Source organism: Pochonia chlamydosporia, chromosome 5 (genome assembly GCF_001653235.2).
Source record: "Pochonia chlamydosporia 170 chromosome 5, whole genome shotgun sequence".
NCBI classification, from domain to species: Eukaryota; Fungi; Ascomycota; class Sordariomycetes; order Hypocreales; family Clavicipitaceae; genus Pochonia; species Pochonia chlamydosporia.
Window position 1 is genome coordinate 3203240 of NC_035794.1, and position 23936 is coordinate 3227175.

Genomic DNA, 23936 nt, shown 5'->3' on the forward strand with positions numbered 1-23936 from the left:
TTCCGTCAACTGCAAATCCTCAGCCTAACGCTCTTCCCAACGGTTAAACTCGTGGCGTTACTCTTCAATGCGGTGGATCGTCCATAGGCTCAATTCACACGCAGAGAAACAACGGCGATCAGCATGCGTAGTTGTAAGAAAGAGGGATAATTCGTTCAGTCAGAACGGCACTAGCACGGCATCTCAAAACTCCATGCCATGACCTGGAGATGACGGTCTTCCCTGGACGACTTTTTATCCCTTTGCAAATTGACCCCGTTCTCGCCAAATCTGCAAAACAAGGATAAGCCAATAGACCTTTTAGAATCACCAACTATGGCGTTACAAAATTATCGCGACTGGATAGAAACAATTACAATATTGGCATCTCAAAGGGTGCGCAACTATATATCCTCGTCTTAGCGTCAGCCACTTTGCACCACGGCTCCATCACCACCTACTTACATGGGTCGCCACCAGTAAACAGGACCGCCTTGCCAAAACCCCGTGTTAGTCTTTCCGGATGCCCCAGCTTCTGCTTCCCCATGGGGCCGGTAAAGCATGTCCGTGTCCCTGTGTTGCGCGTGATACATCAAGGGGCCGTTGTCCAACGAAAGATGTGATCTTGTTCTTCATCAGTTTCCATCAATGCAGATCTTTCAATCCTTAGCTTCTCCGTAATCGCACCTCTGTAGGTATTTGTTGTTGCAATGGCGGACACTGAGAAGACCAAGGACGCGTTCACAGAGAATGCTGGAGACAATGACTCCCATATTGAGGCGGCCAAGGGAACACCCGAGGCCCTTGTGACGACTTTGGGTGTCACGGGTGGTGCTCCTAACCCTTGGGGTCGTGGACATGTGCAGCTTTATGCTGCTTGTGGTATCATATACTTGTGCTCTACGATGAATGGTATGTTTCTCGTTACAAGATCCTGGGGATACATTAGCTAACTTGATAGGCTACGATGGCTCATTGATGGGATCTATCAATGCTCTGCCCGAATATCAAAGCTACTATAACCTCAAGGAAGGTGGTTCTTCATCTACCGGGCTTGTCTTTTCGATCTTCCAAATCGCCCAGATGGTCGGTGCCTTGTTCACCTGGCTTTGTGACTGGCAAGGTCGAAAACGAGTTATGATTGCCGCGTGCTTCGGAATCTGTGCGTCGGCCATCTTCACGGCTCTTGCACCGTCTTTGTCCGCTTTCATTGGCGCTCGTTTTCTCCTCAGTTTCTTCTCGACGATTGCCACTGTCGCTGCACCTCTCTTGCTCGTCGAGATTGCTCCCCCTTTGTATCGTGGAACCGTGGCTGGCACTTACAACACTTTGTACTACATGGGTTCTATTATTGCTACCTTCGGTGAGTGGCACAAATCCACTTCTCCTTAAGTCTACGGGATACTCATAATCTTGGTAGCTATGTACGGAGCCAATAAGCACCTTTCAGGAAATCTGAAGTGGCGTCTCCCTCTCTGGTTGCAGATGCTCTGCCCTGGCTTCGTTTGCATTCTCGGCTGGCTCGTTCCAGAGAGTCCACGTTGGCTCGTCGCAAAAGGCAGAGTAGAAGAAGCAAAGGAATTCATCATCAAACATCACGCTAATGGTGATGCCAATCACCCCATCGTAGCCATCGAAATGCACGAAATCGAAGACTCACTTGCTGGCGTTCGACTCAACTCGCCCAAAGCTTACTTTGATCTACGAAGTCTCTTCAAGAGTCGTGCGCGTCTTTACCGACTTATGCTGGCGGTTGCTATGGCTTGGTTTGGCCAGTTCTCAGGAAACAATGTTGCCAGTTATTATCTTCCGACTATGGTGCAGGGCGTAGGGATCACATCAGTCGATACTCAGCTGCTGCTGAATGCTATTTACGCTGTTACTGGCTGGATTGCAGCAACTCTAGGCGGTAAGTTAATCTCAACAGAAGGAAAAAAAATTGTTTATAGCTGACGAATTATTCTAGCACGATTGCATGACGTATTCGGTCGTCGAAAGATGCTAATGTCGTCTTGTGGTGGTATGGCCGTAGCATTGGCTATTATGGCAGCTACAACAGCAACATACCAGAAGACCGGAGACAAGGAAGCTAGCTCTGCAAGCATTGCATTCATTTATATCTTTGGTGTCATCTTTGCCGTGGCCTTTACACCCATGCAGCCTATCTACCCTGCGGAAGTATTGTCCAGTACGTCGTCGATCCCACATAACACTCGCATGAAGTGCCTCTTTAAGCTAACGTTCTCGCCTAGACGATATGCGTGCCAATGGTATGATGGTTTTCCAAATCACAGCCGGCTGCTCAAGCTTTGTGAACACATTCGCGGCGCCAATTGCCATGCAAAACATCAAGTATTGGTTGTAAGTAAACCGGACGAGTGGTCGCAGTTCAAACATGCTAACAATGGGATAGCTATGTATTCTTCGTGTTTTGGGACGTTTTCGAACTTGTCTTCATTTACTTCTTCTTCGTTGAGACCAAGGGCCGTACTTTGGAGGAGTTGGACCAGGTGTTTGAGGCTCCTAACCCACGCAAGGCTAGCACTCGCAAGATTTCTACATAAGACGTGACTTTTTGTTTCATGTGGACCATGCAGTTAGTCGTTCGACAACAGGCTCCTGGCTACAGGAGCTGCCGCGCCATGCGTCTAGTTGTAGAAAGAAGATAGGCTTTAGGTGCGAAGTGAATATATATGTTATATTAAACTGAAGTAGTTTGTTTCTTCCACGAGTTTGTAGTACCTGGGTCTAATAGATCTTTGTCGTGTATAGAACCATAGACTTCTCCAAACTGGAGTATTACAACCACCAGTTCTGCACTGCAAGACGGAGCCCATGGACGATGAGTAGCCTACACAAGGCTCGGGCACTACGTAGCGGTTGGTAGATAGTCCAAATGGGTGGCAACTATCTTCACATTTTACTAATCGCATGCAGCAATAGCCATTTATATGGCAATTAAAAGGACTGGTGAGGTCTTCAACAATCTCCGTCGCCTTGAGTGCAACGGTTCAACCACAAGCTGCAGCAACCTTCAAGATCAAAAATCGCGGTAGAAGGGTAAGCGTCTTTTTAAACACTAAAACTAGCTGAGAATAGTTTGCTAGACATGAGTGATCATTGTGTTTTTTCACACGTCTTGATCTCCCAGATACCGGAAGACAGGTACGTTGCCCTCCTTAAATCCCCCTTTTGCTTCAATAACTTGAGTATCCCCAGGTACCAAGTCAATGCAGTTATCGCTCAAAATCTGATTATCAAACTCATTAAGAACCAATCCCTTCGTTGGGCGCTTCACAGTCACTGTATACCGACCGCCCGCAGCCACTATATCCACGCCCCTGTTCTCAAATGACAAGTATTTGAAGGGTTGCGGCCAGTCCATGTCCCGTGCGATTACTTCATCCCCAGAGAACAAACGTACTGAAAGTACATGTGGCTCTTCCTTGAGATTATCAATGGTGCCAGTGTAAGCCGACGTGGTGCCATTGGGGGTGATGGTCAAGCCCGTCTTCCGAATCGCAGGCTTGATATCCTCACCCGTGGCGATGGACACGAATCGTATCTCAACGTCGCCCATAATAGATTGCTGTTTGTTGCTTGATACCCAAACAGAGAAGGTAGACTGCTTAGCTGGGCGGGCATGGCAGACACTCCAGTCGTGATGCTCTCGCTGAACACCGACACTCACAGGACGCAAAGCACGGGCAATCGTATAGAATCCTGGCTTCTTTCGAAGGTAGTAGTCCACGATGGCCCACGAAGTACAGGGCCAGCAGTCGTTTATTTGCCAAACGAGAGCGCCACCACACCGACGTTCTTCTCCCCATTGTCGTCTCCATCCGCGGTAAGCATATGCCAGGGCTTCGCTCTGCATCAGTTGCGTCAGGTAGATGTGTGCCTAAAAAGATGAGACAATGTTAGCAAATATGTAGCACTATGTAATTGCAATGTTCTGAGATACGCGGAGTACACTCACCTCGAGATTGGCTGGAGGACGGAAGTTCTCGACGACATAGGTCGCGATCCGGCGCTCATGACCGTCTGCCTTGTTGTGGAAGTCCATAACGTGTGATTGTGGATAAAATTCGGAAGCTTTTGTTACAAACGACTGAATTGTACGCATGTTGGGGAATGCTTCAAGACCAAACTCGCTGTTGAATCTGCCTCCAATTCGGTCGAATGTTTGGTACTTTTCCTGTGTGCCGTGCCAAACTGCCACCTAAAGTGAGTCACTGTTACCAAATCAAGGAGGACAAAGTCACATACCATTCCACTGATGTACATCACCAACAGTCAGATCAAAGCTATTCTTCCCTTTGGAAAACGGCGAACTTGGCCAATATGGGACACTTGGACTCTCATCCGCCACCACCGTTCCCAATAAGTGCTCATAGTAGTAACGAGCTGGGAAACCAGTCTTCAACCAAGACTCAGCGTCTTTATTCTCGTAGTCATACTCCAGTTTGTACTGTTCTTGGATCTGATAGTCCTCGTTGTTGCCAGCGTAGATCACAATTGACGGGTGGTGGCGAAGGCGCCGAACATTCTGTCTTGCCTCTTCTTCAACTGAGTCGCGGAGTGATTTCCAGGTTGGGTAACTGCCGCAAGCGAACATGAAATCCTGCCAGACGAGGATACCTAGCTCATCGCAGATGTCGTAGAAAGCATTATCCTCGTAGATGCCACCGCCCCATACGCTTTGAGGAACATTAGTTCGCAAGACCTGCTCCTGATGGGAGGAAACTTACCGAGTCATGATTTGATTACCTTCGATCATGAGATTCAGCCAGTCACGGTACTTGTCTTTGGTGAGTCGTGGCAGGAAGTTATCCGCGGGAATCCAGCAGGAGCCGCCGGCAAACACATCGATGTTATTGATTCGGAAGTAAAATGACTCTCCGTAGGCATCTTCTTTTTGGATAAGTTCTGCCCTTCTCAAACCAGTCTTCTTGATCATGGTGTCAAGCACGATTCCGTTGCGGATAAGGTCAATGTTAAAGTCGTAGAGTGCGGCATCGCCGTAGCCGACAGGGTACCACAACTTCGGATCATCTAAGCACCGTCAGAAAAGTCTCTCCGGAAGCTAATTCATACACAAACCTAGCTCAAAGTTGAGGGCTCCCCCGGCTCCCACTTTCGTAGAGGTGGTGAACACCTCCTGTCCTTGGTGCGTAATGGACAGTCGAATTTCATCGACTTGCCCATGGTGGTCAACCTGAACTGAACCAGCAGCGGAACTCAAGTCCTCAGTAACAGTGTAGTTAATTCTAACATCATCAACATATGCAGATGACACTTCGAGATATACTGGTCGCCAAGGTCCCGCCGTCATGAGCACAGGTCCCCAATCCCAACCCTTGAATAGCTGTTAATATTCGTTGACAATAATAGAAAGCATGTACTACTCACCCAGTGGTATTGAGCCTTGCGGACTGCCAAACGACCAGTTTCGCCGTTGTGCGCAATGAAACGGTACTCTGAATGTTCCTTCTCGAGAGCACGACCTCGAAGCAGAGCGCTTCCAAAGTCAATAACCAGACTGTTTTTCTCCTGAATCAGTTTAGTCACGTTGACTCGGTGGCTGAGAAACATGTTATCGCTCTGAAGAATAACTGCATCGTTTAATTTGACAGTGGCGATAGTGTCGAGTCCCTCAAAAATGAGGTAGACGTCAGTACCGTCTGCTCGTTGTGGCGCGGAAAAGGTTGTTCGATAAGTCCATGACTTCTCGCCCACCCACTCGACATCTATTTCGTTCAGGCCAACAAACGGGTCTGGAATTCTACCCATCTACATTAGCGTTGGAATGATGATTCAGGTTTGTGTTGAACTAACTTTTTGTTTGCGATTAAGTCTAGATGACACACGCTGGGGACTTTGGTTACCGGAAGCCATTCGTCACCAGTATCGGTTTGTTTAAAAGACCAGCCAGAGCTGAGCTCTGTTCTCTGTGCTGCTACAGCCATAATGCAACTGGATCCTGAAAACTTGGTTGTGCTAGACTTGCAGATTGTGATGTGCTGCGAAACCCGACCTCCCAAGTCACAGAAACAACTACGCGGACGATCTTATATAGCAAACGTTGCCAGAAGGAAATCACAATGGGGGAAATGCCAAGAATACTGTATTTGTTCTACATCTCCTGTGCGGATCACCAATGCTCCATAACGAAAACATCAGGCATTGGAGATCCTCTGTGTATATACTCCGCAGCCCACTGGGATAAAAGCGATTACATCTGCTTGCTTCAATTCTGAAATGGAATTGGTTGAAACTTGAAACTCCGTCCTAGTGCAAGTGTACAACTCCACATGCGTGGGGAAAGCAACAATGTCAAGACGCAACTTTGAATCCCCGTGCTAGCGTACATGCACATCAGAAGTCTGACAGCCACCCATGTGGTCTGATTCAGGGAGATGCGTGATGTACAATTAGACTAGTGCAAGTGAAACATAATCAGATACAAGGCCCGCAATGCATCCGTTAAGGTATCTACGCTGCACTTCCCGCGTTGTGTAAGATGCAGTGATATATTTAAACTCTTCGATATGAAGATACGGAACTCAATTTAGGAGTCTTTAGTATAAATTGTAAGTTGTATTTAGAAGATACAAGAATGACTGATCAGACGAGACTGGCTAGGTCATGGCGGGCGAGTTCACCTCACTGGCACAGGGTGTAAGCGAAATCCGCTACAAACTCCTTTTTGCTACTATGCATTACCCATAATGGCAACATATGTATTCACATGATTGCAAAAGCCCTTAGGACCTATATAGAGATGGCATTGTTTGAGATTCACTCCGAAAAGAGGAGAAACAAATATGGGAGAGCCCTCCATGCCATGGTATGATGTAGACCTTGTGAATTGCATCTGCCTACGCCAAAGTCTATGCATTCCAACAACCATGTCAACTTCTATTAATCTAACGTTTACTGGCAGGTTCCGTAGTCAAGATTCTGACGACGTATGCGAAGAAAGCCTATCGAAATGCAGCATCTTCGTTTGCCGGCCACTCTTTCTCAAATTTGCGCCCACATGGTCGTTGTCAGCTATCCCAAAGATACCATAGAAAGAGATTGCAACTCTTTTCTTTCAGAACATGATTCTTGTGCGGTCAGACAGGTGTCGAACACGCTGCATACCCAATGTGCCGTATAGTGATGGCATTGGCCTCTCGTAGCATGAATACAGGACCAGCTCTGTCGTAGATTCCTATAGTGCCTGTTCACAAAGCGCTGTATGGTTGTTTAAATTCTAATAAAGTCCTTAGTACTCTGTCACAGAAGTTAAAGCCGGCACAGCACTGCAAAGGCTCTTAGGGCCCAGGGGGTTTGTTCAATGCCATGAATGGCACATCCTTTGTTCTATAACGAGCAGTCTTCACTTGTCCAGTGGAAGCGCTTTCTGCATCCGACAAAGACCATAACGGAAAATTCAAGCAGATTTTAGTGACAATGCGCTATATTTTCCGACCTGCTAACAGTCAGAGCCTGGAGCAAAGGCACTTTTGAGCATCTTCACAAAGCAGACCTTGGACATTGCTTTCTGCTCATGGAACTGACAACCATACTCAACTGGTTTCCTGTCCATTAACTGTTCATTATGGTTTCCAAACTACAACAATGACAGCAAGTTCGTCTTTGGTCAGCGATGTTTGCTTACCAGGTCGATTATAAATGGCGGAGCGCCCGCTGTGATTGCCAAACACGAAATTCTCTGTGTACAATTATTTCCTTTTTCGCTCTTCTATTTCATTTACCGTTTCGTGCGATATACTCTCCAATGGGTTGCGGCAGCTCTAAACCGGAGGTGATTGAGGACACGGAGGAGATGATACAATCGTTTGTATTTGTTCCTCATGCACCACCACCACCATTGGAACGTTCGACTACTGGAGCTGGCACGCAAAGGCCGCAGCATCCTAAGCAAGTGACCTGGGCAGACGCGCCTCCATCACATCAAACTCGCCCGAGTCAGAGCACCACACCCAGGATCACCAAGAAATTGTCCATTGAGCCGCCGCATCCCCACAACAACGTACCTGGCAGCTCAGAGTCTGTCAGTCCAATGAGTGCCATTTCCATGGACCCAAAGGACGATCCATCTATTGAACCAAACTACCAAAGTAAGCCTAGGAAAGCCAAGCGCGATTATGAGGCATTCATAGATGCAAGAGAATGGTCAGCCGAAGTGGATGAACGAGAGGCAAGGCAACAACTCCAGGCAAGGCAAAAACGCCAGGCACAAAAACTCCAGGCAAGGCAAGAACTCCACCCACATGCGGCATCATGATTACGAACTTGGTCTGCCTTTTTGACTTGATGTGTGCCGTGGGCCACTTGAGAACGATTTCTGGCTTGCATGGGTTTCTTGGCGCAGCATCTTAGAGGGGGAGGGATATAATGTATTTAGTTAGCTTGCTTTCTGGGGCAGTTGGTACATTCGCACGTTCATTTTCGGGCACAAAATCTTACTTCGGTTAACCAGTCGCTTGATGCGGCTGCATTGGGAAGGCTGCTAATGGCTAGTATTTGATCAAATGCACAATATTATCCTATAGTTCAAGAATTGCTCTGGTATCCAATATTCTTTCAAGCACCATGCGCATGCTCATGTCAATACGCATAACAAAAGTTCTAACCGCCGGGATCAGGAGATAAGACCTGCTTGTGTCCATCTCACTTTCTTCAAAAATATTCAACTAGATAACTATAGATCTATCTTCGGAGCCACATTACTAAACACATTATCCGGGTCATATTTCTTTTTTAATTCTCTCACTTTTGGCCACTTCATCCCAAAAAGCTGCTGCGCAGTTCGATCATCGGGTCTCGTGAGAGATGCATAAGATCCCTCCAAGACGGCAGGATCTCCGGATTCACGCAACTCTTTATACAACTCATCATTCCAAGCACGAGCCTCTTCAAGTAGCTTCTCATCAGGCACCATGTCCGAAAATGAAAGTAAAAGATGATTACCAACACCGAAGCAGTTCGGTGGGCAGGTATCATGATCTATAATTGTCTCCATTGACCAACCCATGTTGACGTCTGCAGGCATGGTTTTCTGTGCTTCCATGAGGATGTCTATAATTTTTGGCGACAGGTTCTGTATGTAAATAGAGCGCTGTGCTCCCCAGGGTAAACATTTCAGTGGGACTTGCTCTTGATGCTGGACAGGTGATTTCGTAGCTACCGTATTCATTTTTACAGGCGGCAGCTCGTTGATGAACTTTTCTAAGAATGCCTTTCCTTGCTTGTGGTCTGGGTCCGACCATGTGAACATGACGGCTAGCATACGCTCCTGTAGCATCATGATAAAGTGATGGAGTGTGACGGCCTTCGGGATGACTAGACGAGCCTCGGCGGACACGAGGGTGTTGACATTCTCCGGTGTGGCATCGAAGAGAAGCATGCCGGAGAGCAACTAAGGGACGTTAGTTTGGCAGAATGCACTTTCATGACTGTATTCACTCACCTGTCTGGCAGGATAGACCTTGAAAGTCAACGAGGTAATAACACCCAGATTCCCGCCCATACCACGAATACCCTCCAGCATCTCAGGCGAAGCATCCACCACTTCACCGCGGCCATTGACTACTTGAGCGGCAAGAATGCCTTCAAACCCCATGCCAAGTAAGTTTGTCAAAGGTCCATACCCTCCGAGAGTCGCCCAACCCACATATCCCACAATCCAAGTGTTGCCGAATGGTGCAATGACACCTTCTTCTTCAAACTTGTAGATGAGATCCTTGGTTATAACTCCTCCGCCAATGGTTGCTGACTTTTTATCTTCAGCAACGTTGATATAATTGATGGCACGCATGTCGATAATTAGTCCACCATCAACAACATAGCGCCCGTACATGTCGTTGCCGCCAGTGCGAACACTTATTTCAACATCGTGAGACCTAGCCCAGCGAACTATGCTAGAGACTTGTTCTGCATTCTTTGGTATGGCAATTCCAAGAGGTTTGCATTCCTGGCCTGCCTGGCCGCGAGTCTGACGTTTCTCCTCCCAGTTTTCATCATTTGGTGTCACAAGTTGGATGTCTGGATGCTCACTTTGGAGGCTTTGTAACCGATCGGATGCCGTCATTTCGATTCTCTACAATTGAATGTAAAGGGTTAAAGTTGAAAGGAGCAAGTTAAGGAAGTTGTTATTATTTTATAAAAGAGCGGCTCGTAAGCTGACGGTGGCTTAGGTTTGGTCTAGGTGGTCAGCAACGCGGGGAATTAGCGGCGATCGAATCAGATGTGATGACAGCCAAGCCATTTTCCATCGGCTTTTCCCTGCCTGGGATATTCCCAATACCATCTCAAAGGTCTAAAAATATAGCACTGTGCAGGAGGGCTCAAGATTACTCCATTAACTTTTGCCTAATATGATGTCACCAATCACCAGAACGGTTCCATGGTCCGCTCTTACTGACAATTGAAGCCGACAATGGAAACAACCTGAATTTTAGAGGGCAATTGACTCGTAGTTTTCATGAAAAATATGTAGTATCGTAATAGATCAAAACCTGTCTATGGTTCGTGTTCCATAGCGTTTATCTATGAGTTACCTGACCCAAATATGTACATCTGTTTTTTGTACTCGTGGCTATCTAATTCCCCAAGTCTCAACCAGACACAAATTATCATAATTGCTCATGTATCATCGTATTCTTTCGATATTGTCTGACGACTTTATTATCGTATTCCCTCTCCAGATCTTGGCTCCAAGTACCTCTAGTTGCGCTATAGCGTACCTCCAAAGGCTCCGCTAACATGGCGGTTGTGTCCATTTCATAATTCTCCTTGGAAGTTGAGCTTTCGGGGCTCTGTTTTGGCAGCCGTCCGCCGAAGGTTGGAGGTGGTGTATGCTTGCTTGGAACACGGGAAGTTTTGCCAAAGAGCTTCGGCCAAATACGTACCAAAACCAGTCGGATGCTTGGCAGGCAAGTGCAGATCATGCCAATGCTAACTTCAACGGTTGACCAGAGGACGATTTTGTAGTCATCATGCGTAGGGTTAGTTGTGTTGGAGTACTTCCGAAGTGAGGTGAGTCGAAGAATCGACACTGCGGTCAGTCTATACAACATGGAATGTGTCAGTCAGTTGCGTCTTGACAACATCTTACTTTGACTCCAGTAGCCAGAGCAGCACGTTCAAACATACAAGAATCCCGTCATAAACATGAAGGCCGCGCCAATCTTCTTCTTCCAGTGAAGTTGTAGTTTCTTCAATTGACTCAAAGGTATGCCTATCAGCCAAAAGTCTGTAGCCACGCTTATTGCCGCATTGGTCCATCCCGCGATATTGATCTGCACACAATGGCCTTCGTCTGTCAGCCCTCTTGTTGTGTCGTAGCGAAGCCAACTATAGTCTACAGGTGTACATTGGAATGCGCCCTTAAAGAGAAAGGCAAGCCCAAATGCGATGTTGAAGATGATGGTTCCGAGCAGTAGTCGTCGAATTGTCGTGCCAGGAAATATTTTAAGATAGAAGGCCGACAAGGATAGTTTGATGAGCGTAAGGAGGCTCAGGTATAAAACCTCCATGATGTAAAAGTAGAGACCGAAGCTGACCAATTCATCGGCACTCAGTGTCCAAACGTCCTTGCCGATTCCATTCCCCCACAGTCCGACCAGTACTGTCACCAAGCTTGCTATGGCGAGAGGAGAGGCGACAAGAATCAGCGCATCATCGATGTCCAGATAGCCTCGTTTGGGGCTGAAGAATACTCTATATGCTAGCCTTGTCGCAACGACCGCAGCAGTTACGACACCGCACACAATATTTATAACGAGAAAATCGGTAGAGTTATCGTGCGTTGGAGTGCCACACGCCGTCTCCGTAATATTCCTTGCGACTTGCAACGTGAATATGTCAGTAGATGCATGACAATCTTGCAGTTCGCTGGAGACTTACGGATAGCTTGCGGCAGAGAACAACTGCGAAGGAGGCATTGCTCTAGTGCAGCGCTATTGGAGACGATGTCGCATGGGTAGTTATCAGGCGAAGCAGTCAAGGAAATGTAACAGTCGGTCTTGGATCGTCGGCATTAGATTTTAAACAGAGAAAAACGCAAGAATCCTACTTATGAGTCGTATGACAGTATACGTACCGCACATGCCGGCAAAGTAACGAGTTGGACTGTAGCCGCACGAAGCATTTCACTATGACTTCCAGACATAGCGACAATACATTCCAATCAGCTAGACAACGCCATTAACATCAGATGACCGTGGGGCAGTCCGATTGATGGAACAGGTTGATAGATGATTCGGTTATCGGGGTCAGAGCATCTCATTTGGAAGACGAAGAAATCGTTGACGATGGGGTCAGTCGGACAGCACATCGCAGGGAGTGCCCAGATTCAAACCCCAGGCAAGAGCTCAGAAATATATAACCTCCCTTTAAAGATGACAATGGCCACAAGAAACGTCCTCCACCCATCAAAGTCTGTCCTCATGTCCTTGTCGAGCGGAGTTGACAACGAATCCAAGGTCCGGTTAACATATTTCATGCCAAAAGTTCGCAATCCGTGCGTAAAGCTGCCAATATTATGAGCGGAAAGCCCGCGATGACATCTGCACGCTCTGACTCTCACCATATTACTGTCTAACTTAGGTTAGCTGCCTCAATTTTGACCAGGGTTGAAGAAAGGGTCTGAGCAATGATGGTTAAAGTCAGTCACCAATCAACACCAATCAAAGTAGAAATTGCAGAGTAGCGTCGCTATGATTGCCGAGAGAAGGATTGAGGCTTGCATTGGCATGAAAGATCAACGCAAGGATCTACTCGGCTATCCAAGATGGGCGGCCACATTTTTCTGAGACGTTCCATATCGGCACTGATCCTCGGTTGAGGTTATACTCAGCGACGCATTGTGAATATCTAGCTAGCCATTCTGGGACACAGACACGAGTGGCGTCTCACAGGTTTTAAATATATTCTACCAATTGTTAGAAATGCTGTGCTGACAACAGAACGCGTTGCTGACCAGGGGTCGAAACTGCAAGAGTCAGCTCAGGCTGGGTTTCAGGTTTCGCCACCGGCATCACCAGCAGGGCCTATTCCTGTTGCAGAGGTTGACCTCCGGTGTGTTTCCACATATAATCAAAACATGCAGTTAATGCAACAGCTACGGCTGGGCACAAATGGATACAATTTGTGCCGAATTTGGATATGCCCGTGGCGATGCTGGTTCCAAACTAAACTTGTGTGTCATTGAGAGAACAATAGTCGTTCCAAAAGTTAGGTTGTCGGAAGCAGAAGAGTTTAGGTTCCGAAAACATCAGCTCTTTTGGGTCAATGTCACTGGTAATAAATGCCGGGTCTGGCTGGTAGCAAGCTGGTGCTGCTGGTTCATTCAGCGACCAGCCAACATCGCCAACACACAGACAATTAATAACTACAGAAAAGGGACTCGTCATTGCGCTTTTGACTTTTCCCTTTCCACAAATTATTAGATTGTGCTCGTATCTCAGCTCCTCTGAGCTACAATACCTTTACGTATGCTACTTCAACCATGAGGGATTTATCTAGATTTGTGGAATATACTTCATTTCGAAATCACCAGTCACTACCCTGTAGAGCCGAACGTGTGTAAAGTGATCTAACTCAGGAGGTACCGGAGGTTAAACACCACAAACAAACAAACAACTTGATGTTTCAGGGATCCAAGACACGCCAGACTAGGCACATGAAGACACTGACGCTGCTACTAATATGCCCATGGTATCTCGTCCAGCACAACCCCATCCTCCGCAATTACTCCCGCGCTGCAATCATTTTCGGTTGTGACAGATACTCCCGCCGTGTTGTGTCAACAACCCACATAAAAAAACCAACCGACGCCAGTGCCAAGACCCAAAAGATTACTACCTTGATCAACAAAAATAAATGAGCCCAGCCTCTCCTACGACATCTCTTCCTGAAAACAACTGCCTCGTTGACCCAAGGAAACTCCACCTTTGGCACTGGTTTGTCCAGGAATCTGCAGATCGGTTCCCAGCCTTCGCCAATGCGGTACACGAGCAAATTATCCGGTGAAACTATGTCCTGAACCATCTTGTTATGTCGATGAAAAGCTTCGCGCGAGTTACGACGACACTCCTCCTCGTTTCGACCCCTGAAAAACCCCCGAACTGCATTGCGCATCGCCTTCACAATCTCATATCCAATCATCGGTTCTGCCACATAAACGAGGAGAGAGGCCCTAAAACTGAAGAGGTCCGCGAATACATTGTTGTAGCTCTTCAACCACTCGTCGAAATCACGTATGACTAGAATGACTTTGGCTTCGGGATAGGCTTTTATGAGTTCAGGGGCGAAAAACGATGTCAGGTCCGTAGCTGCGTCGCAGGAACCGTACATTTCATCCCATTGCGAGCGAGTAAATGGATTTCCCGTGTATGTCGGTAAATTCGGGAAGGTTGCGTTGGTGGCTCGATGCATGGCACTCCAGAATTCACGGTCGTCGAGGGCGTTTAATCCATGGTGAACGTTTTTGTAGCCCAATATGGTCAAGGCTTCGGCGATTGAGGAAGATCCTGTCTTGAGAAGACCTACTGAGAGGACTTGCAACTCAGAGCCTCTTTGAGATCTTTGGCTGGTGTCGGCCATTCGACCGACACTCTCCTCCGAAGTGATCATCTCGTGCGTTTGAAAAGTTTAATAGGGAGAGGTAGATGGCGGTTCCTTTTCGTGCTATTGCGGAGCTTGATCGATTGTGAACTACTATCAGAGGGTGGCAGTGGATGTTGTTGAGCCTTACGTCTGCTGTTGTACTCGACGACATAAGAAAGCGAAAGGAAGCGGGAAAGAGGAAAGATTTTTGTTATGGCACACGATAGTTTTGCCAGCCGCTTTTCACTACTAAGGCCGAAGTTGTTTTAGCTATGAAGTTTACATCTCTAGCTACAAGGCTAAGTACCGTACAGGGCCAATTTTGGCCACACTTGAGATAGTTATCGCTAAAACAAACTTAAATCGGCTCTCTGAAAGAAACAAGTCTGCCAGTGAACCCTGTAGTTTCGTCATGGTGCTTCGCAGGTCGGCCTAGCTGTGATGCACCTCTGCATGCAGAATACTGCGTGGTTCACTATGCCACGCTATCATATTTACGGCAAGGTCTTCATTTGTTTTCTTCAAAGGCTATTAACTGTATGCGGGTGAAGGTTTTGCAATCTTGTGGCAAAATTCCTCGGTCATGAGTCTTACATGCAATAAAGGTTCTTGCGACGCGCCTCCGACGTGATGGTAGTTAAACCTTCTTGGGCAGTAGTCTTCAGCATTCGCGTAATAAGCTATACGTCACTGTATGTCGGATGCTGAGGGTCGGGACATGGCTGATTTAGGTTCGTGAGTTAAAATTAGCTCCTAGCCACGTAGACTAAGTGCCTGGTCCATGTGATACTAGGCCAGGGTTGTGATGGCTTCACTTTCACATGCTCTTGACAATGAGCTAACCAGCAGATAATTTTTGTAACAATTTGAACCTGAACGGAGAAGCTTGTCCTTTAGTCTGGAAGTTGGAGGCGTTGGACCAAAGGCGGTTCTGACATTGTTGCAAACTGTCGACTGTGTTCGGCTGCGCGGCGTGATGAATCACACATGACTGACAGGTACAAGACATGAATGTGTAAGGAATCAAGATGTGAGATACTAATCGTCACATCCATCATTCATAAATCGATTCACTTCATCAACAGTCACATACGACCACAGCCGCTAGCAGAGCTTAGGATCCCGTCCGATCTCCCTTAATAACCTGGCGAGCGCTGGATTAGTAGTTGGGTCGGTGACGACCAGCGAATTCCCAGTGTTGTATGTTTTTTTTGGTCTTTTTTGCTATTTCTTTCTTCCTCTTTTTGATCTGTTTAGCCAAGTTGGGAGATGGTATTCCTGGTTGAGCGCTACTGATGTAGGTAGTGTGGTGTGTTGTGATGACTGGCACAGACGCAGAGTCAGCAAAAACTCACGCCGACATTGTCGGAATCATTGTCTCTTGATCAAAATCTCGGAAAGACCGAGTACATCCCTTACTAGCCTTGATTGCCACCCCTCACTGGTGATATCTAACCATGTGACTCCATTTTCTCTCCCAATGAATGTGCCAAGTCCCGAGTGTGTTGTGGGAACAGCTCATCTGAGGCAATGAAGGACAGCTGTGCTTTCAACTGATTCCATTTATCCATACTCCAAGTCTGAGTAGAATCGTCACCTTCACCAGTACTCCTGCATTGGTCATATACCCATTGGCGAATCGAGTCGGGCTCAAGCCACTGTGCAGCAGCGACGAGATCTCCCGCTATGCGCTGCGGCCCGCCAATGCTGCGTTTTTCAAGGTCCGGATACGCATAGTGTGACGGTAGAATGTATGGCAGGGCACTTGCAATACTGCAATCTATTAACTCGAGGGCAGTGAGACGAGAGATGAAGCTTTGAAGATTCCTCCAGCGGAGTTGCGCTTCACTTCCAGATGTTTCAACCTCAGAGAACGGGTACGCGAGTTCTAAAGAAATAGCAAATGCCAGATTAGTAATTTGCAAACAGAAATAACAAGCATATGGAAAACGCACCCTCAGCTTCTCGTTGGAATTTCTGAGCGAGGTGATCAACTGACGGGGTGCCAAAGGGCCATAATATCAGCTTTATGTCAAATGTTGGCTCGTCCGGACCGTCCTTGTAGCTGAGATTGGGGACTTCGTGTCGAGGCATGGCTTTGAGGGCTTGGAAGAATTCGATGAATGAATTCTGCACAGCGTGGCCGGGAGGATATGCCGTGCAAACTTTGGCGATACACCCAACAATCATCTCAATGTGTCTGGAGGCATTGGGTCCTACAAGATACACCCTATCCTTCTCCTCGGGAGTGAGGTTGAATGGGGGATTCCGCTGTTGTAGCTGGTCATATTTTGTATTCGCCTCTCGAACCACCCATTTGTCAATAACGTCTGCAACTTGGTGGGGAGTCTTCTGCTGTGTGATCAAGTCATTAATAACCTGCTTATACTCAAGGTCTTCAGCATCGTCGTCGTGATCAAAAAGGTGAAGGCTGAGAACAGAAACGTCTTGGGAAGCCATGGTGACAGAGTATGTAGGGGCAAAGTTTTGGCGCGGACGAGTTGGACAGCGACGGTACACAACAGAAGAGGGGTAAGATAAACGACACAGTAATCTTCCGATATATGCCGTTTGATGATGCAAATATTTCTGAAAAGATCCCTATTTGCAGAGAAAAGAGAAATGTTGCTGGAGTTGCGTCATGTGGCAAGGTGAGAGTACTTTCGTGTGGCTGCCTGAACCTTTGACCCTGCGAATGCAGGCAAAAAGCACCGACCAAAATCATCCAATGACGCAGAAACGAGAAGCCATATTTCCCCAGATGAGTCAGCTTCGCATGGGGCTTTTGTCCTTGTCGGGCTGCAGTGAGATGTTCGAGACTCAACCTGTCATGTAACCCAAGCGGCAGAAGATGCCGACTGCTTCGTATTTGTGCTGTCGCATTTTGTTTACTTTGAGTTCTGCAAGCGTTGAAACACCCTCCGAATGCTGCCGCTGGATACCAATATTATGCAAAGTCTTGCCATACTATAAGTAAGCAAAGGCAATCGATGTCACAGTCACAAACACACGGCTGAGTGGCGTGACAGATGCATCCTTGATTCGCCTCTCTTGTTCGGGCATGGCGATAACTAGTTACTTTGAGCTCGATTGACATAGGATCTGAAACTCGGTCTGGATCGGAAGCATGCCGAGCAAATTAACACAGACTTTCAGGTGAAGGAAGAAAGCCCGGCGCCGCTATGATTGGCGTATCATTGTTGCACCAGAGTAAAAACTCTCCGGATTGTAAACGCCGCATATAGCCACATTTCCTTATCCTGTTTGACCGGCATGCGATTCCACATTTGTTCTATTGCAATTGCCGGATTAAGTCCTACGCATCTCGATTTTGGTCTTGGTACAGTAAGCCGTGGGAAATGATGGACTTCGGGAACAACATAGTTCGCCTCTTGAGGAGCGTATATAAACTCTGTGTTCACGGTCAGTCTCAGCAGTAAACCACTACTGTCTACACCCAGAAATCTACCTTGCCATTCACAAGTCATCATGAAGTTCTTTGCTACACTTCTTACTGCCGCCGCGCTGAACACGCCTGTTCTCGCTGGTCCAGTTGCTGAACTCGTTGAAAACAACTTGGAAGAACGAGCCCCCGTAAGTGTCAACGCCGGAACCCTCCGAAACAAGAGTACGCAGAAAGTAACCAAGCTTGTTCAATTCAGTTCGTCAACTGCCGCCCTCGCCTCAACAATGCTGCAGGCCCCATCAGGAACTTCCAAGTTGACGTTGCTGTTGCCCAAGCTCAAGCCAGGAAGGCAGGCTTCACGACCGGCAAGAGCGGAGACCCTCACAGGTATTACAACGGAGACGGTCTCGTTTTTAACATCTATAACTGTGATAAGGCTGGCGCCATGCTGTGGGAATACCCAATCTATTGGGTTGGCAAGAATGCGGAGTGGGAGAAGGACACGAAAACGGATAGGCAGCCTGGTGGCCCTACTCCTATCCGCGTTGTGTATGCTAATAACAATGGCGGAATTGTGTATTGTGGCGTGATGACGCATTCTATTGTTACGAACAACAATCAGGGCCAAGGTTTCTTCCAGCTATGTGTATAAATGGAAGGTTGTGAGCTCATTTGGCCAGTTAGCTGACCGAGATACACTTACATACACTTCGTGAGACTGCTGTGAGTCTCTTGGCCCTTTGACCGTCTGCAATAATCTCCCATCAAGTTGGAAAGGTCATGCCTGTCGAATCGCCATCGCCCCCAGAAGTGACTGCCTGTACACTGAAAGCGGGTTTGGCGAATATCTGGCTGTAACTCGCGCCAAATGCCAGACATAAATAGAGTTCTAAAGTTACCACTCTAGTTATAATTGCGTTCCACGAACCCCCATCAAATGAGTGAAGACCCGCCCTAACAGCGACTTCCTCCTACTCCGACTTGCTTGTACAACAGGATGTTTGACTACCAACCTCCGAACTGTCAATAACAAGCCCAATAAGCTCGCAATGATGTCCTCTTCCGATACAGATCCAGTTGTATTCTCAGGCAAGAGTAAAACACCTTCACTATCATATACTGAGAATGAAGGGAACCGGGCAATATAGTGATAGATCGCCACGATGCTGTTGGGATCGGTGCCCTCGTCATCCGTCCCAGAGGGATCAACTTCCACGAGAGTATACCTCAATGGACCAGTTAGGTGTGGGTCCATTGTAGCTTTTCGGTATCATTGGAATTCGAAAACGTGAAGGGATGCCGAGAAGTTGCAGCACTGGCGCTGGTATCTTCGATGGCGAATGTGGTGGTGACAACAATGGTCTAGTCCAGAGTCATCGAGTAATCATCGGTAAAGTTTGGCAGTGTACTACTCTGCATCTGCTTCATATACACCATAGCTAATTCAATACGGTCAACTACTCACATCTCAAGTTCACGATCCTCATTTCTATCTCCAACACGCCTCTTAGTAATTGCAGCTTCAGTTGCACCAATGTAAGCACCAGTCGCGTACTTAGCCGAGGTGCTCAAAGCTTGTGGTTTCTTTATAGTTGCTAATCGTGTGAAAAGCAGCCGGTTACCCATTACAGCGTCACCAGTAAGCTCACACCCACCCAAAGGCGAGGAGCGGATGGTATGATGATACTCGGCGCTAATATCATGCAGCTGTAGGCTAAAGTCCGAGTTTCTGTTAGCGGGGAAGTACAACACTTTAGATAGGCGTGCAGGAGGTGCAGTTGTCTTTGGTGCGAAGCCATTGTCAAATGTATTGGCTCTCTGCTGCATTTGCTCCGTTGAACTGAAAGCCTTATAGCGCTGGACCCCGGCGGATTCAGCCATTATGAAGTTGAACAGGGAAGCCTGCTAAAGCTTGCTCTCAGTTTATCCCTCCGAAGAGATGGAATTAACACATTTTAAGTAAAGTCACACAGGGCAGTCACTGGAAACACCTCAGGATACTCATCACTACACGCGGAAGGGTAAAAGTGTGAGGTTTGGAGAACCCGTCGTTTGTCAACGAATATTTGCAACGCACGGTTCAAGTCGCGGCATCAACTTTGACACAGGACCACAGACATGTGATAAAGCATTCTGAAAGGGCTGATAAGGTCCTAGAAGACGCCCTCGGAATCGTTCATCTTGGATTTATGCCAGGGACCAGGCCATCTACCACAACATGTACGCAAATGGGGCTTGCTAAGTAAGAGCCCCAAACTGCTCTGTACTTCTGCGTAGGCAGAAATTTGAACAGTTGACGTAATAGTGGGAGTTGCCATACATTTCTGGAAACCATGATTATAAGTTCTTTTCATGGACATTCTGTAAGTGGCGCATGATCACTTGAAGTTCTCACAAGGCAAATGGAGAACATATAAGCGTCAAGGTAGATTTAAAAGATTCTGGTGACTCGACATTCTGCCGTATGCCCAAGTCAGAATTGTAACGCAAATAGAGACACTTCAGCCCTAGAACACTAAGCCCTACAATTCGCCGCAATGAAGAGTGCCGATGAGCTTGGCTGCGTAGCGCCAACCAGCACACATTCGCGGGTGTCGGCGACAAGCAAACCCTAGAAACTACAAAGGTATATGCAGATAAATATTCCCTGCCAATTGAATTCATTCTCAATAAGCCCGTAAGACGGAGGAAACTAGCCTTGAATGCTTGGACGATGCGGGTTTTGGTGCTAGACTATCCAGGGTCAGCAACTCCGCCCATGTTGCGGACTTTCAGGAATTGCGGACGGATATAGTTCCCAACACAACATCTACTTCGGGCAGAGTTGTGAGGCCTAATACAAATTTTTCCACCTGTGCTGTAGAGAGTATGGACTTGCGAATCAGGAACTGGCGACAAGTGCCAACATCTCAGTCAGCGGGACCAACAAAGCCGAATACAGAGTTGGCGTTTATCAACATCAGCACACCTGGAGAGATTCGTGACAGACACAACCAACATATCATTCGCAGTCATGTTATGAGAGATATTGCTATTTCAAGGAGGCGTGGTGCCCTCGTTGACTTGTCTTCCGAATCAGTGGGTTCAAGGCCAGCGGCAGGCCTGCAACAAGTCAATGTATGTAGTTACCTCCAACGCATCTTTCAGGCGCTAGTGTTGTACGACAAAACAGCTCTTAGCCTAGTATTGGTGGACACTGGGTGTCATGCCTCGCAAGTATTTGGTAACTTCATCGGAAACACGGCTCAGCAACCGCTTGACGCCTTGAGCAAGTATACCAAATTAATCGGGCTCATCAGAGGGCGACTATTACAGCATGGCGGTATCTCTGCTTATGATGCCGTAATTGGAACGATTATTTGTCTTGCGTTCTACGATGTGAGTTTACCATTTGTCGCCATTAGCTGGTATATGTCTAACTGTTCGCTTGAGATGCGTCGTCTCGAATCTGATCGATGGACAATGCACTTGGATGGTTTACGAGTCATCATGGACACAAGTGATGGGATAGGCAAACTTAATGTATCTCAACCTTTGAGTCAGGCCCTTTCTTTGTGAGTATTGCTGTATTCCTTCTGAGACTGCGATGAAGCCCTCCAACTAATGCTGCCTCATCATAGAGTGGATGTGATTGGATCACTTGTATTTGACCGGCGGCCACGATTTCCGAGACCAAAAGTGGCTTCACTGGGGGACTCAGAGATATCTGCATCTTCTCGGCATCTTAACGGAGTTCTCTGTTCCTGGCAGCGCCGGTATCCCGCTATGTATGACCTCATGCGGATTCTGGGCCAACTAGCACAATTGGCAGAGCATATCAACCAAGCACCACTTGGCATTAAACAGGGCTCGACATATCTGTTCCAGGCGCTCGCTGTTCTCGTGTACGACCTACTTGCCATGTCACAGCCACTTACTCACCATACCAGTGCCCTATTGGCAACCGGCACGAAAGGTAGCATAGCTGTAAGGGAAGCTGTTCGTTTGACTGCATTAATTTACGTCACTACCGTACTGACTAAATCATCTGGTGACGAGCTATATTGTCCCAAGAAATATCAAGGGGCCATAAGAAGAGCCGTATCTGCCACAAATGACTCTGATTGGGCTGGCCTGGAACAATTAAAACTATGGGTGCTCGTCATCGCAGCGTTGGGCTCGGATGGAGAAAACAGACATTGGATGATCGACCATATTTCACCACTAATGAGCACATATGGCTGGGTATCTTGGGATGAACTGCTTATCCAGCTGCGATACATCGCCTGGAACGACGCTTTAGCAACCGAAGAGCAGCAGGCGCTCAAGACGCAAATTAACGAGCAGTTTGGTGCTACACTAAGCTCGGAGTTGTGACTGCATTTGTAGCAAATATCTCAAGATACGAAATACATGGGTGGTAGCAAAACTAATGAGTGATTCCACCGCTGACGGAAATGGACTGGCCTGTGATCCATCTCGCCTTCTCATTGACAAGCAAAAGGACCGCATCACCAATATCTGCGGGTGTACCAGCACGATGGGCCGCCTTTGTAAGATCAATCTGTGGCTGCATCATAGCCTCAACATGTTCCGGCGGCACTATGTCTGTGAGAACCGGCCCCGGGGCTACAGCATTTACTGTGATTCCCTTACTTCTACCGAGCTGCCACGAAATTTGTCAGTACAGTTGTCGGGGTTATTCAGTAGAGAAACAGTGCTGTGAAGCGTACCTCTCCCGCCCAAGACACAGTCAAGTTATCTAAGGCTGCCTTTGAAGCAGCATAGGTAGACACCATTTCACTACCCTGTTTGGACTGGGTTGAAGAAACGTTTATGATGCGACCACCCGGAGGCATGTGAGGCACGACCGAACTGACCATGTAGAGAGGGCCATTTGCGTTCACTTGGTACACCTTGGCAGTCTCAACAGGGTCAAGTTCGCTTGTTAGAGTGCTGAGGAAGCCGACGCCCGCATTATTAACTGTGTATTCGTTAGTAAATGACCAATCCGTCAATGCCGAATTGTTACGTATTAGAGTTGGGAAGCAGCTCAAAAAGCGATGCTGCATATACGACTTAGATCGTGTTAAGATGGATGCATACCGAGTATATCAATGTGAGTAGTTTGGAAGCCCTCCAACGTCTTTTGCACGATGTGGCGAGCACCTTCCAACGTGTCCACGCCGGTTTGAACAATGAGGACTTTGCCACCGGCCTCTCGCAGCATTTCAGCTACCTTCTCGGCACGTTTGGCAGTCGCATCTGATACATAGTTGATAACGACGGATGCTCCATTTCTAGCCAGAGCCAGAGCAATGCCAGCGCCAATGCCATTCTCACGGCCTGAACCAGTGACGATGGCGACTTTGCCTTCCAGGGAGAGTGTGTCAACGGCCATGGTGTGTGCAACTAAAAGCTTTGGGAGGAATTTTTTGAAGGAAAGAAGAGATGTAATGCGGTAGTAAGGCTTATTGATGATGCTAAAGTCTTTCCCTGGAGACAGGAGACCAGGTTTTTATACCCAAGCTCACTCATTTCCAATCCCCCAGCAACTCCGCAAGAGTCCGAACGTTCCTTGCCGTACACGAGGTATATTAGCTGGTGATGCTCAAAATTCCGACGACAAAGTGCCTGAGTCCATGATCTCAGAAATTTCGGCTTACAAAATAGCCAATAATAGCCCAGCCACGAAGAGTGGAGATGAGCGGAATGACAAAATTTCCTCTTTCGGAAAATGGTGATACGCAATCTTGGTGTCGTTGACATTAGCGCGGGTGCTTGGTTCCACCAATAAGCCACATGGGGTTGTGGCATCAATATTCCTTCCCCTTGTCTTTACTCCATGGCGAACCGTTGCGGATGTAGCCGGTGTTTCCGCTGAACAAATCGATGCAGCGATTTTGTATGGGTGCCATGACGAAACGGTTCTAAAGTCCGAGGATAC

General features: G+C 47.5%; 9 protein-coding genes across 9 annotated transcripts; 3 read left to right on the plus strand and 6 right to left on the minus strand.

Annotated features, from left to right (window-relative positions):
• Positions 1-689: 689 nt before the first annotated feature.
• On the plus strand, positions 690-2543 carry VFPPC_06272 (sugar transporter; the record flags this gene model as incomplete). The annotated part of the gene is made up of 6 exons (XM_018285330.1): positions 690-891; positions 941-1342; positions 1400-1888; positions 1946-2167; positions 2232-2340; positions 2393-2543. 6 exons carry the CDS (start codon positions 690-692, stop codon positions 2541-2543), a joined length of 1575 nt encoding a protein of 524 aa, XP_018142417.1.
• A 566-nt stretch (positions 2544-3109) lies between these two features.
• Positions 3110-5948, minus strand: VFPPC_13996 (beta-mannosidase; the record flags this gene model as incomplete). Its single annotated transcript, XM_018291767.1, has 7 exons — positions 3110-3880; positions 3959-4194; positions 4249-4679; positions 4731-5034; positions 5083-5338; positions 5392-5764; positions 5818-5948. The coding sequence occupies 7 exons, from the start codon at positions 5946-5948 to the stop codon at positions 3110-3112; spliced, it is 2502 nt and encodes an 833-aa protein (XP_018142418.1).
• Positions 5949-7768: 1820 nt separating this feature from the next.
• VFPPC_06274 (hypothetical protein) lies at positions 7769-8278 on the plus strand (the record flags this gene model as incomplete). The annotated part of the gene is made up of 1 exon (XM_018285331.1): positions 7769-8278. The coding sequence occupies one exon, from the start codon at positions 7769-7771 to the stop codon at positions 8276-8278; it is 510 nt and encodes a 169-aa protein (XP_018142419.1).
• Positions 8279-8695: 417 nt separating this feature from the next.
• Positions 8696-12166, minus strand: VFPPC_06275 (hypothetical protein; the record flags this gene model as incomplete). The annotated part of the gene is made up of 6 exons (XM_022428504.1): positions 8696-9412; positions 9464-10093; positions 10740-11061; positions 11149-11842; positions 11902-12019; positions 12098-12166. The coding sequence occupies 6 exons, from the start codon at positions 12164-12166 to the stop codon at positions 8696-8698; spliced, it is 2550 nt and encodes an 849-aa protein (XP_022284316.1).
• Positions 12167-13746: 1580 nt separating this feature from the next.
• Positions 13747-14631, minus strand: VFPPC_06277 (nad dependent epimerase; the record flags this gene model as incomplete). Its single annotated transcript, XM_018285333.1, has 1 exon — positions 13747-14631. One exon carries the CDS (start codon positions 14629-14631, stop codon positions 13747-13749), a length of 885 nt encoding a protein of 294 aa, XP_018142421.1.
• A 1424-nt stretch (positions 14632-16055) lies between these two features.
• Positions 16056-17064, minus strand: VFPPC_06278 (hypothetical protein; the record flags this gene model as incomplete). Its single annotated transcript, XM_018285334.1, has 2 exons — positions 16056-16492; positions 16560-17064. 2 exons carry the CDS (start codon positions 17062-17064, stop codon positions 16056-16058), a joined length of 942 nt encoding a protein of 313 aa, XP_018142422.1.
• Positions 17065-18093: 1029 nt separating this feature from the next.
• VFPPC_16306 (hirsutellin A toxin) lies at positions 18094-18662 on the plus strand (the record flags this gene model as incomplete). The annotated part of the gene is made up of 2 exons (XM_018294059.1): positions 18094-18198; positions 18267-18662. The coding sequence occupies 2 exons, from the start codon at positions 18094-18096 to the stop codon at positions 18660-18662; spliced, it is 501 nt and encodes a 166-aa protein (XP_018142423.1).
• An 809-nt stretch (positions 18663-19471) lies between these two features.
• Positions 19472-19891, minus strand: VFPPC_13997 (hypothetical protein; the record flags this gene model as incomplete). Its single annotated transcript, XM_018291768.1, has 1 exon — positions 19472-19891. The coding sequence occupies one exon, from the start codon at positions 19889-19891 to the stop codon at positions 19472-19474; it is 420 nt and encodes a 139-aa protein (XP_018142424.1).
• A 2527-nt stretch (positions 19892-22418) lies between these two features.
• Positions 22419-23390, minus strand: VFPPC_13998 (short-chain dehydrogenase; the record flags this gene model as incomplete). Its single annotated transcript, XM_018291769.1, has 3 exons — positions 22419-22655; positions 22723-22973; positions 23096-23390. 3 exons carry the CDS (start codon positions 23388-23390, stop codon positions 22419-22421), a joined length of 783 nt encoding a protein of 260 aa, XP_018142425.1.
• Between the last annotated feature and the right edge of the window lie 546 nt (positions 23391-23936).